This window comes from Mesoplodon bidens (genome assembly GCF_964165515.1).
Source record: "Mesoplodon bidens genome assembly, chromosome: 8".
NCBI lineage: Eukaryota > Metazoa > Chordata > Mammalia > Artiodactyla > Ziphiidae > Mesoplodon > Mesoplodon bidens.
The window spans coordinates 15,993,078-16,008,638 of record NC_138165.1 but is presented as its reverse complement, the minus strand read 5'-3'; the positions used below and the strand labels follow the sequence as shown (position 1 = coordinate 16,008,638).

General features: G+C 41.9%; 1 protein-coding gene across 2 annotated transcripts in view; it reads left to right on the top strand.

Annotated features, from left to right (window-relative positions):
• PTPN4 (protein tyrosine phosphatase non-receptor type 4) overlaps positions 1-15,561 on the top strand; it is a 183,426-nt gene that overhangs the window by 142,649 nt on the left and 25,216 nt on the right. For both annotated transcript variants that reach the window (XM_081242821.1, XM_081242820.1), the window contains 3 exons: positions 11,695-11,854; positions 15,174-15,257; positions 15,350-15,406. In XM_081242821.1, the coding sequence (XP_081098947.1) occupies positions 11,695-11,854; positions 15,174-15,257; positions 15,350-15,406 (301 nt within the window). The remainder of the gene's footprint in view (positions 1-11,694; positions 11,855-15,173; positions 15,258-15,349; positions 15,407-15,561) is intronic.

The window sequence follows — 15,561 nt, the reverse complement described above, 5'->3', positions numbered from 1 at the left end:
GACTAAGCGCAGAGCCCCGGGCCGCTTCTCCGCAGCGTGCTTACCTGCAGCCCAGCTCCGGCAGAAGCCTCCCTTACTTGCAGTTGGGAGCTGAGGTCAGAGACTCGGAGTTTGGTTGAAACCAGGAATCTCAGGGCTGGGACCTTGGTTCTGGAGTAGATTCCTACTGATAGAATAATATGACATTTTCAGTTCTATTCTATTAATCATATCCCCGGGAGTTTCTATGCACTTGAACTGCCTTGAGCATCCATTCGTAATCAGTCTGAAATGGCGTTTACTTTGAAATACTCTGAATGTCACTATAAATTAGCCAAAGTATCAAGAAGCCTGAATTTTGAACCAGAATTTTATCTGTATCTTACGTAACATAGGTATGGCAGGGGTAGATGCCCAATGAAGACTTGGATGACCCTAGTGACTGTAATTGAGTGAGACAAGAGCTGCTGGTATGCATTATAGAAAAGAAGAGTTTTGAAAGGAGCCGTCATTCCTGGCCAGTTTGTATTAGTGTCTACCAGGAATATGGTTTTTGTTTTCTAGTCTTAAATTAGAATAAACTTTATGCTTGTATGCAGGGTGTATTTGTACAGTTAAACCTTTGGCAGCATTTTTTTTTTAAATTAGCACTTTTTAAGAGTTTATCCTGCTCATTTTTATGAGTAATTACAATAATCTCTTTGGAACTATATTTTCTACACTCTCCCTGTGACATATTTTTTCCAGCTCCCATATTTAACGCCTTATGATTACCTTTACTTGTAAGACTCCAGGCACAGCCTTGATCCCTCCTTCTTTCTTTGGTTCCTGTTTCCCTAGTCCTGTCTAAACCATCTGATAGTACATGCGCATCTTCTTTTAGGTTATAGGTCCCTTCTCTCAGGTGCCAGCTGTTATTTCTGGTGGGGCTGTGTCCCACTATGCTGCTCGGTGGTTCTTTCCAAGTATGTGATGTCTTTTCATTCTGTTTTCCTTGGTAGTTTTTGTTTGTTTGTTTTTCTTTTGGCCTAGAAATAGTACCTTTTTATTATTTTTTTTTAATTAAAAAAATTTTTTTTGGCTGCAGATGAATTGGGAGATTGGGATTGACATATACACAATAATATGTATAAAATAGATAACTAATAAGAACCTGCTATATAAATAAATAAATAAATTTTAAAAATAAATAAATAAATAAATTTTTGGCTGCTCCATGCAGCTTGTGGGTGGGGTCCTGGTTCCCCTGGATCCCCGACCAGGGATCGAACCCGGGCCCCGGCAGTGAAAATGCCAAGTCCTAACTAGTGGACTGCCAGGGAATTCCCAGTAGTACCTTTTTAAAGAACTGGCCTATTTCATGATATTATTTTAAATGTATTATAATTTCTAATTACAACACATGGTTTACCTATGAAAGTCATCTTCCTAGATAATTGTTTAATAGATTGACTTTGTATGATACTTCTACATTAAATATGAACAGGGAAGTTATTTGTTACAATAAATTGAGTTAATATGAGTATGTCTTTAAAATGTAATTGATACCTTTTGCCCAAAATAAGAATTTTTTTTTTTTTTTTTTTTTTTTTTTTGTGGTACATGGGCCTCTCACCGTTGTGGCCTCTCCCGTTGCAGAGCACAGGCTCTGGACGCGCAGGCTCAGCGTCCATGGCTCACGGGCCCAGGCACTCCGCGGCATGTGGGATCTTCGTGGACCGGGGCACGAACCCGCGTCCCCTGCATCGGCAGGCGGACTCTCAACCACTGCGCCACCAGGGAAGCCCCAAAACAAGAATTTTAGAAGTCTGTGTTGATAATTCTTTTTTTTTTTTTTTTTTGTGGTACGCGGGCCTCTCACTGCTGTGGCCTCTTCCGTTGCGGAGCACAGGCTCCGGACGCGCAGGCCCAGCGGCCATGGCTCACGGGCCCAGCCGCTCCGCGGCACGTGGGATCCTCCCGGACCGGGGCACGAACTCTTGTCCCCTGCATTGGCAGGCGGACACTCAACCACTGCGCCACCAGGGAAGCCCTGTGTTGATATTCTTGATTACTTTTATAGACAGTAGATAGGTAGATAGACAGAGAGACAGAAAGAGAGTGTGTTTGGTTATTGAAGCTGGAAACACAGGAAGGGGAAATTGTCACCAGGATTACTGGGAGAGCGCATAATTAGTTTGTGAAAAAGCTCCCCAGACCAGCCTTAACCTCTGCAGTGACCAGGCCCATGGAGAGCTTGTCCATCACTCTCTGTGAAGTTACCTTAACAAGAAAATTACATAAAACAATGAGAGAAGGCAGGTAGCACCTGTCCTGAAATGCAAAATTATATCATCCTTTTGTCTCTTAGACCTTGGCTGATCCTCTGCTTGTACTCCATTCTCCTCACCCTTTCTTTAGAGTTTGGCTCAAATCCCTGCCCGAGCCTCTACGCTTGGACTCTCTTCCTTTCTGGGTCTTCTTGTGGACTTCGAATGAGTAAAGGAGAGGGTGTATTCAGATCCCCATTGGAATCCGGCAAGTAACACTGGGTGGGGTTCACGTGGCCTGGAATGCCTGTGGCCCACCTAAAGGCAGCAGCTACCACTTGGCTTTGTCCAGTTGTTGACAACTTGTAATGCAGGTCTATTCTTTCCAAAGCTTCCACATTTTTCATTCTGGAAATCCAGATTTTGTATGTAATTTTTAAAATGTAGTCAACTCACATTTTTAAAGTGAACAGGCCAAATGTGTGTTGGCAAAAATTGGCCCACAAGCCATGAATCTGCAACCACTGTTCTTGTACAGTGATTTCTAATCAGAAGCAGATAATAAAAATCACTTCTGGAGCTTTTTGGACTGTATACGCCTGGTCTCTAACCCTGGAAATGCAGACTCAGCAGTCTAGCAAAATGTCCCGTGGTGTCAGCGCCGTCCCTCTCTTGCAGCTGAGTGTTGCCATCATGATACCCCTGCCCACCAGGCCTGGCTCACTTAGATACCGGGCTGCACAGCAGGCTTGGGATTGTCCCTGTTGTTTGTCTTGGTGCTGTATTTAGACTGTTATCTGAACCAAGAATAAAGTTGCTCTGACTCCATTCCCACCTGATCTCAACCTTATACTCTTGCCCCAAGGCCTTTGGTTTTTATAAAAATGTATTTATTTTATTTTATTTATTTTATCTTTGGCTGTGTTGGGTATTCATTGCTGCACACAGGCTTTTCTCTGGTTGCAGCGAGTGGGGCCTACTCTTCGTTGCGGTGCGCGGGCTTCTCACTGCGGTGGCTTCTCTTGTTGGGAGCACGGGCTCTAGGCGCGCAGGCTTCAGTAATTGTGGCACGTGGGCTCAGTAGTTGTGGCTTGCGGGTTCTAGAGCGCAGGCTCAGTAGTTGTGGCGCATGGGCTTAGTTGCTCTGCAGCCTGTGGGATCTTCCTGGACCAGGGCTCGAACCCGTGTCCCCTGCATTGGCAGGCGGATTCTTAACCGCTGTGCCACCAGGGAAGCCCCAGCCCTTTAGTTTTGAGACTAAATGTTTCCCAGGTGTGGCAACTGTATGCAAAACTAGAGGAAAGCTTCTTTTCACCTTGCCTGAGTGGTTATACTTAGTCCTGAGTAAGGGATGAGACCTTTTGGTTGATCCATGTGGAGTCCAGTGACTCCCAGTTTTCGTAAAGTCTTGGAGGCTTCCAGCCAACTGCTTGTTAGAGATTTCCCATCGGAGGCTGTACCAAGGGTTGCCCACCTCTGTCTGCCCTGGTCCCTGCAGCAGGCCATGGCCAAGGCACGCAGCTCTCTCCTAGCAGTTTCTTGCACAAGCAGTGCTTGAATGCATCGCCTCATAGAGGCTTGGGTTCTTGGCAGTTGAAATTAGCAGAATAAAAACTAGTATGTTTGGGATCTGGAATCTCTGGCCATCAAGGTAGACCTCAGAGAAGCTTTGGCTGAAAAGGGGAGGTGTGCTCTCGGATGCCGTCCTCATAGACTTATCAGAAGCTGGAGCATTTTGTGCCCTGAAGACTTCCGGGTAGAAAGCTGAGTGGTTATTATTGTTCACTGCGTATTTAGTGATTATATTTTACGCTAGATTATGCAGTTGGAGGAGGGCTATATTTTCTCTTAGGACAAGTGAGAGCATTCATCGTTAATCCTGGCTGACGCCCTTGGTGCTAAGCAGATTTTAGCATCGCTACCACGTCTGTCACGTGTCTAGCAGCAAGTCTCTCCAGAAGTTCACAGCTTCTCTACCAAGGGGAGCCTATGTTTCCAAGAGCCACTCTGGCAGTAACCTCTGTGTTAGTTACCGTGGGCTAAATTATGCTCTGGTAGCACATCCCCCCCACGTACGGTGACATACAGCAACAAGGGTGCTTTCTCTCTTACATTCTGCGTACACGGTGGATCGCCTGTGGCCCTGCTGCACGTCATGGTCATTCTAGGGCCCAGACTGACCGCAGCCCCTGTCTGGGACTTGGCTGGTCTCCTGGCTGAGGGAAGAGAGAAATACAGAGCTTCCTTTCAAAAGAGGCTACTCACATTTCATTGGCTAGAGCAAGTCATGTGGCCAAGCATGATGTCAGCCAGGAAGGAGAGGAGGGGAACTTTGAACAACAATATGATCTAATACAGCTCTGCTTCCTCAAGACCTCATAGCTGTGTCTTGGTGTCGGTCATCAGTCAGCAAAAATAAGCAGGAACTGGCTGGAGCCTGTGCCTGATTACCACAGCAGCTGGCAACTCTCTCCTCTGCCCTTAGGCAGTGGGATAATAATGTTTCTATTTTCCCAAAGGACCTCCTGCCACCTCAGAGGTAAATAATAACCCCTGTGGTGATCAGTACTCTTGAGGAGAACCGTTTTCGCCTTGCCTGGCCCCTTGACCTCCATGACTTCCACGGACGCAGGCTTTCTGGGGTCCAAGTTGAACCACTGGTTCCCCTTCTGGCCTTCGTGAAAAACTCACATTGTTACTACATGCAGGGTGCTTGTTTTTTTGTTTTTTTTTTCAATTTTTTAATTTTTTTTTTATACAGCAGGTTCTTATTAGTTATCTATTTTATACATATTAGTGTATACGTGTCAATCCCAATCTCCCAGTTCATCACACCACCCACCCTGCCTCTTTCTCCCTCAGTGTCCATACATTTGTTCTAAACATCTGTGTCTCTATTTCTGCCCTGCAAACAGGTTCATCTGTACCATTTTCCTAGGTTCCACATGTATGCATTCATATACGATATTTGTTTTTCTCTTTCTGACTTACGTCACTCTGTATGACAGTCTCTAAGTCCATCCACATCTCTACAAATGACCCGATTTTGTTCCTTTTTATGGCTGAGTAATATTCCATTGTATATGTGTACCAAATCTTCTTTATCCATTCTTCTGTTGATGGGCATTTAGGTTGCTTCCATGACCTGGCTATTGTAAATAGTGCTGCAGTGACTATTGGGGTGCATGTATCTTTTTGAATTATGGTTTTCTCTGGGTATATGCCCAGTAGTGGGATTGCTGGGTCCTACGGTAGTTCTATTTTTAGTTCTTTAATGAACCTCTATGCTGTTCTCCACAGTGGCTGTATCAATTTACATTCCCACCAACAGTGTAAGAGGGTTCCCTTTTTTCCACACTCTCTCCAGCATTTGTTGTTTGTAGATTTTCTGATGATGCCCATTCTAACTGGTGTGAGGTGATACCTCATTGTAGTTTTGATTTGCATTTCTCTAATAATTAGTGATGTTGAGCAGTTTTTCATGTGCTTCTTGGCCATCTGTATGTCTTCTTTGGAGAAATGTCTATTTAGGTCTTCTGCCCATTTTTGGATTGGGTTGTTTGTTTTTTTAATATTGAGCTGCTTGAGCTGTTTATGTATTTTGGAGATAAATCCTTTGTCCGGTGATTCATTTGCAAATACTTTCTCCCATTCTGAGGGTTGTCTTTTCATCTTGTTTGTAGTTTCCTTTGCTTTGCAAAAGCTTTTGTTTCATTAGGTCCCATATGTTATTTTTGTTTTTATTTCCATTACTCTAGGAGGTGGGTCAAAAAAGATCTTGCTGTGATTTATGTCAAAGAGTGTTCTTCCTATGTTTTCCTCTAAGAGTTTTATAGTGTCTGGTCTTACATTTAGGTCTCTAATCGATTTTGAGTTTAGTTTTGTGTATGGTGTTAGGGAGTGTTCTAATTTCATTTTACATGCAGCTGTCCAGTTTTCCCAGCACCACGTACTGAAGAGACTGTCCTTTCTCCATTGTATATCCTTGCCTCCTTTGTCCTTGACCATAGGTGCATGGGTTTATCTCTGGGCTTTCTATCTTGTTCCATTGATCTATATTTCTGTTTTTGTGCCAGTGCCATACTGTCTTCATTACTGTAACTTTGTAGTATAGTCTGAAATCAGGGAGTCTGATTCCTCCAGCTCCGTTTTTTTCCCTCAAGACTGCTTTGGCTATTCGGGGTCTTTTGTATCTCCACACAAATTTTAAGATTTTTTTGTTCCAGTTCTGTAAAAAATGCCATTGGTAGTTTGATAGGGATTGCATTGAATCTGTAGATTGCTTTGGGTAGTATAGGCATTTTCACAATATTGATTCTTCCAATCCAAGAACATGGTATATCTCTCCATCTGTTGGTATCATCTTTAATTTCTTTCAGCATTGTCTTACAGTTTTCTGCATACAGATCTTTTGTCTCCCTAGGTAGGTTTATTCCTAGGTATTTTATTCTTTTTGTTGCGATGGTAAATAGGAGTGTTTCCTTAATTTCTCTTTCAGATTTTTCATCATTAGTGTATAGGAATGCAAGAGATTTCTGTGCATTAATTTTGTATCCTGCAACTTTACCAAATTCATTGATTAGCTCTAGTAGTTTTCTGGTGGCATCTTTAGGATTCTCTGTGTGTAGTATCATGTCATCTGCAAACAGTGACAGGTCTACTTCTTCTTTTCCAGTTTGTATTCCTTTTATTTCTTTTTCTTCTCTGATTGCCGTGGCTTGGACTTCCAAAACTATGTTGAGTAAGAGTGGCAAGAGTGGACAGCCTAGTCTTGTTCCTGATCTTAGAGGAACTGCTTTCAGTTTTTCACCATTGAGGATGATGTTTGCTGTGGGTTTGTCATATATGGCCTTTATTATGTTGTGCCCACTTTCTGGAGAGTTTTTATCATAAATGGTGTTGAATGTTGTCAGAAGCTTTTTCTGCATCTACTGAGATGATCATATGGTTTTTCTTCTACAGTTTGTTGATATAGTGTATCACATTGATTGATTTGCATATACTGAAGAATCCTTGCATCTCTGGGATAAACCCCACTTGATCGTGGTGTATGATCCTTTTAATGTGTTGTTGGATTCTGTTTGCTAGTATTTTGTTGAGGATTTTTGCATCTATATTCATCAGTGATATTGGTCCATAATTTTCTTTTTTTGTAGTATCTTTGTCTGGTTTTGGTATCAGGGTGATGGTGGCCTCACAGAATGAGTTTGGGAGTGTTCTTTCCTCTGCAGGTTTTTGGAAGAGATTTTGAAGGATGGGTGTTAGGTCTTCTCTAAATGTTTGATAGAATTCGCCTGTGAAGCCATCTGATCCTGGACTTTTGTTTCTTGGAAGATTTTTAATCACAGTTTCAATTTCATTACTTGTGATTGGTCTGTTCATATTTTCTGTTTCTTCCTGGTTCAGTCTTGGAAGGTTATATCTTTCTAAGATTTTGTCCACTTTTTCTAGGTTGTCCATTTTATTGGCATAGAGTTGCTTGTAGTAGTCTCTTAGGATGCTTTGTCTTTCTGCAGTGTCTTTTTTAACTTCTCTTTTTTCATTTCTAATTTTATTGATTTGAGTCCTCTCCCTCTTTTTCTTGATGGTTTGGCTAATGGTTTATCAATTTTGTTTATCTTCTCAAAGAAGCAGCTTTTAGTTTTATTGATCTTTGCTATTGTTTTCTTTGTTTCTATTTCATTTATTTCTGCTCTGATCTTTATGATTTCTTTCCTTCTGCTAACTCAGGGTTTTGTTTGCCCTTCTTTCTCTAGTTCCTTTAGGTGTAACGTTAGATTGTTTATTTGAGATTTTTCTCATTTCTTGAGGTAAGCTTGTATTGCTATCAACTTCCCTCCTAGAACTGCTTTTGCTGCACCCCATAGCTTTTGGATCGTCGTGTTTTCATTGTCATTTGTCTCTAGGTATTTTTTGATTTCCTCTTGGATTTCTTCAGTGATCTCTTGGTTATTTAGTAAGGTATTGTTTAGCCTCCATGTGTGTTTTTTACTTTTTTTTCCCTTGTAATTCATTTCTGATCTCATAGCGTTGTGGTCAGTAAAGATGCTTGATATGATTTCAATTTTCTTAAATGTACTGAGGCTTGATTTGTGACCCAAGATGTGATCTATCCTTGAGAATGTTCCATGTGCGCCTGAGAAGAAAGTGTAATCTGCTCTTTTTGGATGGAATGTCCTATCAGTTAAATCTATCTGGTCTATTGTGTCATTTAAAGCTTGTGTTTCCTTATTAATTTTTTGTTTGGATGATCTGTCCATTGGTGTAAGTGAGGTATTAAAATCCCCCACTATTATTGTGTTACTGTCGACTTCCTCTTGTATAGCTGTTAGCAGTTGCCTTATGTATTGAGGTGCTTCTATGTTGGATGCATATATATATTTATAATTGTTATATCTTCTACTTGGATCTATCCCTTGATCATTATGTAGTGTCCTTCCTTGTCTCCGGCAACATTCTTCATTTTGAAGTCTATTTTATCTAATACGACTATTGGTACTGCAGCTTTCTTTTGATTTCCATTTGCATGGAATATCTTTTTCCATCCCCTCACTTTCAGTCTGTATGTGTCCCTAGATCTGAAGTGGGTCCCTTGTAGACAGCATATATATGGGTCTTTTTTTGTATCCATTTAGTGAGCCTGTGCCTTTTGGTTGGAGCATTTAATCCATTCACGTTTAAGGTAATTATCGATATGTATGTTCCTATTACCATTTTCTTAATTGTTTTGGGTTTGTTTTTGTAGGTCCTTTTCTTCTCTTGTGTTTCCCACTTAGAGGAGTTCCTTTAGCATTTGTTGTAGAGCTGGTTTGATGGTGCTGAATTCTCTTAGCTTTTGCTTGTCTGTAAAGCTTTAGATTTCTCCCCGTCTAATCTGAATGAGATCCTTGCCGGGTAGAGTAATCTTGGTTGTAGGTTCTTCCCTTTCATCACTTTAACTATGTCATGCCACTCCATTCTAGCTTGTAGAGTTTCTGCTGAGAAATCAGCTGTTAACCTTATGGGAGTTCCCTTGTATGTTATTTGTCATTTTTCCCTTGCTGCTTTCAATAATTTTTCTTTGTCTTTAATTTTTGCCAATTTGATTACTATGTGTCTCAGCATGTTTCTCCTTGGGTTTATTCTGTATGGGACTCTCTGCGCTTCCTGGACTTGTGTGGCTGTTTCCTTTCCCATGTTAGGGAAGTTTTCGACTATAATCTCTTCACATATTTTCTCGGGTCCTTTCTCTCTCTCTTCTCCTTCTGGGACCCCTATAATGCGAATGTTGTTGTGTTTCATGTTGTCCCAGAGGTCTCTTAGGCTGTCTTCATTTCTTTTCTTTCTTTTTTCTTTATTCTGTTCCTCAGCAGTGAATTGCACCATTCTGTCTTCCAGGTCACTTATCTGTTCTTCTCCCTCAATTATTCTGCTACTGATTCCTTCTAGTGTATTTTTCATTTCAGTTATTGTATTGTCCATCTCTGTCTGTTTGCTCTTTAATTCTTCTAGGTCTTTGTTAAACATATCTTGCATCTTCTCAATCTTTGCCTCCATTGTTTTTCCGAGGTCCTGGATCATCTTCACTATCATTATTCTTTATTCTTTTTCTGAAAGGTTGCCTATCTCCACTTCATTTAGTTGTTTTTCTGGGGTTTTATCTTGTTCCTTCATCTGGTACGTAGCCCTCTGCCTTTTCATCTTGTTTGTCTTTCTGTGAATGTGGTTTTTGTTCCACAGGCTGCAGGACGGTAGTTCTTCTTGCTTCTGCTGTCTGCCCTCTGGTGGATGAGGCTATCTAAGAGGTTTGTGCAAGTTTCCTGATGGGAGGGACTGGTGGTGGGTAGAGCTGGCTGTTTTTCTGGTGGGCAGAGCTCAGTAAAACTTTAATCCAAGTGTCTTCTGATGGGTGGGGCTGGGTTCCCTCCCTGTTGGTTGTTTGGCCTGATGCAACCCAACACTGTAGCTTACCGGGGCTCTTTGGTGGGGCTAAGGGCGGACTCTGGGAGGGCTCACGCCAAGGAGTACTTCCCAGAACTTCTGCTGTCAGTGTCCTTGTGCTCACGGTGAGACACAGCCACCCCCCGCCTCTGCCGGAGACCCTCCAACACTAGCAGGTAGGTCTGGTTCAGTCTCCTCAGGGTCACTGCTCCTTCCCGTGGGTCCCAGTGCGCACACTACTTTGTGTGTGCCCTCCAAGAGTGGAGTCTCTGTTTCCCCCAGTCCTGTCGAAGTCCTGTAGTCAAATCCCACGAGCCTTCAAAGTCTGATTCTCTGGGAATTCCTCCTCCCATTGCCGGACCCCCGGGTTGGGAAGCCTGACATGGCGCTCAGAACCTTCACTCCAGTGGGTGGACTTCTGTGGTATAAATGTTCTCCAGTTTGTGAGTCACCTACGCAGCAGTTATGGGATTTGATTTTATTGTGATTGCGCCCCTCCTACCATCTCATTGCGGCTTCTCCATTGTCTTTGGATGTAGGGTGTCTTTTTTGGTGAGTTCCAGTGTCTTCCTGTCAATGACTGTTCAGCAGTTAGTTGTGATTCTGGTGCTCTCGCAAGAGGGAGTGAGGGTGCTCGTTCTTAAAAGCTAAGCGTCTACCGTGAAGTTGCCCTGGCAGACCTAGCTGGTCAGATCAGCTCCCGCTGCTGTGGCCTGAGGTTATGCTCTCTAGCGTCTGTTGGTTTTCAGCCCCTTCACCTGAAATTGGGTTTTCTGACGTACGTACGCATCCAGTGTTGTCTCCTCGGTGAGCTCAGCCCTCTTCCTCGTTGTGTTCATCACTTCTGTGAATTGTGTTTTACCTGTAAATAAAACAGGCAACCCCTTGAGTTCTCTGGATGGTACCGGGTGTTTTGTCTCTGGAGCAGCTCGGCTCTCAGCTCTGATTTCCCCCTGCCTGCCCACATGACTGCTGAAAACATTAGAAAGGGGGTTTTATGGTAGAATAATAAATATCTTCATAGAGATACCCTTAAAGTATATTTTATTATATGTGAGTTGTTTACAGATTTGATAAAGTAGGAAGTTAGATTTGTTACTTTAAACTTCAAAGTTAAGGAAGATTTCATGAAATAGTGGCACTTGCAAATAAACTTGGCATTTAAAGCTTGTCTCCTATTAGACATCGTAATAAAGTAATAATTCTAGGCTGGGAGGAATTGGAAGATTGGGATTGACATATATACACTACTGATACTATGTATAAAATAGATAACTAATGAGAACCTACTGTATAGCACAGGGATCTCTACTCAGTGCTCTGTGGTGACCTAAATGGGAAGGAGATCCATAAAAGAGGGGATATATGTATACGTATAGCTGATTCATTTTACAGTAGAAACTAACACAACGTTGTAAAGCAACTGTACTCCAATAAAAATTAATTTAAAAAATAAAATTCTACCATTACTTTAAAAAATAAATAAAATAATAATTCTGTAAGACAACTTCCAAAATATTTATTTTTTCTCTTTTTTTCTATATAGATCACAAGAGACCCCTGGAGATGGGCAGCCTCCAGCTTTACCACCCAAACAATCAAAGAAAAACAGTTGGAACCAAATTCATTTTTCACATTCTCAACAAGATCTGGAAAACCATATTAATGAAACATTTGATGTTCTATCTTCCCCTGAAAAAGCTACTGTAAGTAGTTTCTTCAGATATTATCACATTTCTTTGAAAATGTTTAATTGTAAATGAAATATTTTTTGTAAGATAGCCTGTTTTATCTGTAAATTATATTGTAGTACTTTCTCTTTTTCATCACGTGTTTGCTCATGAATTGTGCCACCATATAGCCCAATTGTGGAATTTCCTTTTATCATATTTATAAAACGTTCTTGCTCTAGAAGTTAATTTTTGACAAATTTGTTGATTTCTGTCTTTCAGAACACACATTTTCAGAACAAATGCTAATAATCCATTAAATACCATTAATTTTATTACATAATTGACTGGGTGCTGAGACTTTATCATTTATCATTTTCATCAACCTTTTGAGATTGAGTACAGGTCTCCAGAATATATAATTACTCTGTTCTTCAAAATATATTCGTGAGTTGCTTTGGTACTTTGTACCAAATAAAATGGTAAATTCTTAGAATCCCCTGATTTATGAATTTTCATTGCTTTTTCAAGTAGATGAACCAAAGGTGAGATTGTTAATAAATTTTAAGGAATCACTGTGTTCATGAAGGTGTATAATGACAGACAGAAATATGAGTGTATTTCAGGAAACTTAAAGGGACATCAAGGAATAAAATAAGATGCAGGGAGAGGAAGTCCCACAGCAGGTGCTGGCAGTGCCAGAAGTCTCTGCTGGCCATTGCACTCTTCCCCTCTTGTTTTTCACCCATAGCCCTCCCACGTTTTCTAAAATTGAAAAACAAGAGGTATCCACTCTATTCTCCCACACTTATGGCCCCACAGACGCATCAAAAAGAGATCCTTACCCAAAATGAATGACAACTTTAGTGCTACCTGCGTGGTGATTCTTACGCATCATTCATTCATCGGTTCATAGTTACTGAGGTCTTTTTGTGTGCCAGGTACTTAAGGAGGTAGTGGGAGTACGAAGACAAATCAGATGTGGTCCGTGCTATTAACTAATTTATAGTCTAGTTTGTTTTTTCCTTCATGCAAAAATGACTTATTGAGTACCTATTGTTATAGGCTCTGGGAATATAACAGAGTAAAATAAAAAATTAAAAACTCTGCCTGCAAGAAACTTGTATTCTGGGGATAAGGGTGAGACAAACAGTAAACAAAATATGTTATTTAAATATGTAGCATATTAGATAGTATAAATGCTAGAGAGACAAAGCAGAAAAGGGCTAGGGAATTTCCAGAGTGGAGTGTTCCAGTTCTAGATAGTGTGAGCCAGGGATGAGTTTGGTGATAAGCCACATGGATACCGGGCGTGAGAGCAGGTAAGCCGAGGGAATAGCAGGTGCCAAGGCAGGGGCATGGCTGTGTGGTCAGGGGACACCACGGGGGTCAGCGAGGACAGAGCAGAAGGAGCAAACGAGGACGACAGGGGACAGCAGAGGGCCAGGTCCTGAAAGCCTGGTCTTGTGAGTGTTCCGTTCTTCAGCCCTGAGTGAGATTGGAAGCAAACGGACATGCCTAAGGAGAGAAGTAACGTGATGTCACTTAAGTTTTAACGGTTTCACTGTGGCTCGTATGTTGGCAGTGGACCGGAAGCAGGGTAGCAGCAGAGAAGCTGGCTGTGAGGTGTTGCAGGGCCCCAAGAAGCAGCGGTGATTGGAGAAGGTGGTGCCAGCGGGAGGGATGAGACACAGCTGTGTTCTGGGTGGAGTTTTAGAGTAGAGCTGACCTACTCTGCTGATGAGTTAGCTGTGGGAGACGAGAGAGAGAGGAGTGACAGCAAGGTTTGGGGCCTGAATAAATAGGAGGATGAAGTTACCATTTGCTGACCTGGAAAGGCTACAGGTAGAACAGGGGTGGGTGGAATGCCGCAAGCTCAGCTGGGACACGTTGATGCGTCTAGTAGGAGTCCGTTTGGATTCTGGAGTTGAAGGGAGAGGTCGAAGCTGAAGGTATAACGTTGAGAGTTGATGGCATGTAGACAGTATTTAAAACCATGAGACAGGAAGTGTAGTGTGTACAGATAACGGAATAAGAGGTTCTAGAAATGGAGCCTTAGTCCTCCAAACTGTAAACATGAGGGAGTTGAAAGAAACCAGCAAAGGAAGCTGAAAAGATGCAGACCAAAAGGTAGGAAAGGGCCTCCCTGGTGGCGCAGTGGTTGAGAGTTCGCCTGCTGATGCAGGGGATACGGGTTCGTGCCCCGGTCTGGGAGGATCCCATATGCCGCGGAGCGGCTGGGCCCGTGAGCCATGGCCGCTGGGCCTGCGCATCCGGAGCCTGTGCTCCGCAACGGGAGAGGCCACAACAGTGAGAGGCCCACATACCGCAAAAAGAAAAAAAAAAAAAAAAAAAAAAAAAAAAGGTAGGAAAAAAACTGATGAGAAGGCAGCCACAGAGAGAGTAACCAGCTGTGCCAGATGCTACTGGTGAGTCGAGGAAGGTGGGGACTGAGAACTGAACAAGCTCTATAATTAGAAGTGACTATGGGAATTCGTAAGTGTATAAAAATAACTAATTCATCTGTGGAGTTAAGGGAAGACTTCCTAGAACTGGTCATCTCCGACCTGTGTCTCGAAGGCTAAATAAGAATTAGCCAGCTACTTACCCCCAAAGAGCAGGCATACAACATGTTAAGTGAAAGAAGCCTGTAACAAATGACATATATTGTATAATTTCATATATGTGAAAGGTCCAGAATAGTCAAGTATATAGGGAGGAAGTGGATGAAGGGTTGAATAGGACTTGGGGATGGGGGTGACCGCTCACGGACACAGGGTTTCTTTGGGGGATGAAGAAAAGGTTGTAAAATCAAAGAGTAGCACTTTAACAGGTCATTGGCCTGCCTGTCAACTTTCACCTCTGTGATTTCATGTGCTACTTCAAGCCAGAGAATTGCAATCTCTGAATTCATCTTAGTTTCAACCAAATCAAATGCTGCCTCCAAAAAAAAAAATAGTCGTGATGTTCATACAACTCTGTGACTATGGTAGAAATTACTGAATTATACACTTTGAATGGGTGAAGTATAGTATGTGAATTGTATCTCAGTAAAGCTGTTTTTAAAAAGCAGAGGGAGTAACATGAATTCATGTAATACATGAGTATTTGCTCCGTGCAGAGCTTTGAGCCAGGTTCTAGAGACACTGAAATTAATTACTCAGGTAATTCATAAAGCCCCTGTTGCTCTTGGCACTTGCAGTCTAGCATGCAGGTAAGGCACAAGAGAAATTTAAATTGTGATTCTTTATATACCTTAGATAATGTCAGCATACAGGAAGCATGCTTCATGTGTATCTGAAGGATAGGCTATAAATGAAGAGTGTGACAAGTTATTTACTTTTGTCTTTTAAAGCCTAATGGTGGTATTCCACATGATAATCTTGTCCTGATCAGAATGAAACCTGATGAAAATGGAAGGTTTGGATTCAATGTAAAGGTAACTTAGAATTTATATTACACTCAGTTTTTAAATTAAGGTGTTTCTGTGTTGGCAATCCTGACTGATACTCGATGTGCACTGTTTCGAAGGGAGGATGTGACCAGAAGATGCCTGTGATCGTGTCCCGAGTTGCGCCAGGAACACCTGTGAGTCACAGCAGCCTTCCCAGTGAATCCTAGCTTCGAGAATACATGCATGTTTTTATTAGTATAAATAAAGGAGTAAAATGAATCATTTAATTTGTCAGGTGGCACGTGATGTTGGCTGAATCTCTTTAATTGCTGGCAAGTTAATTTTTATT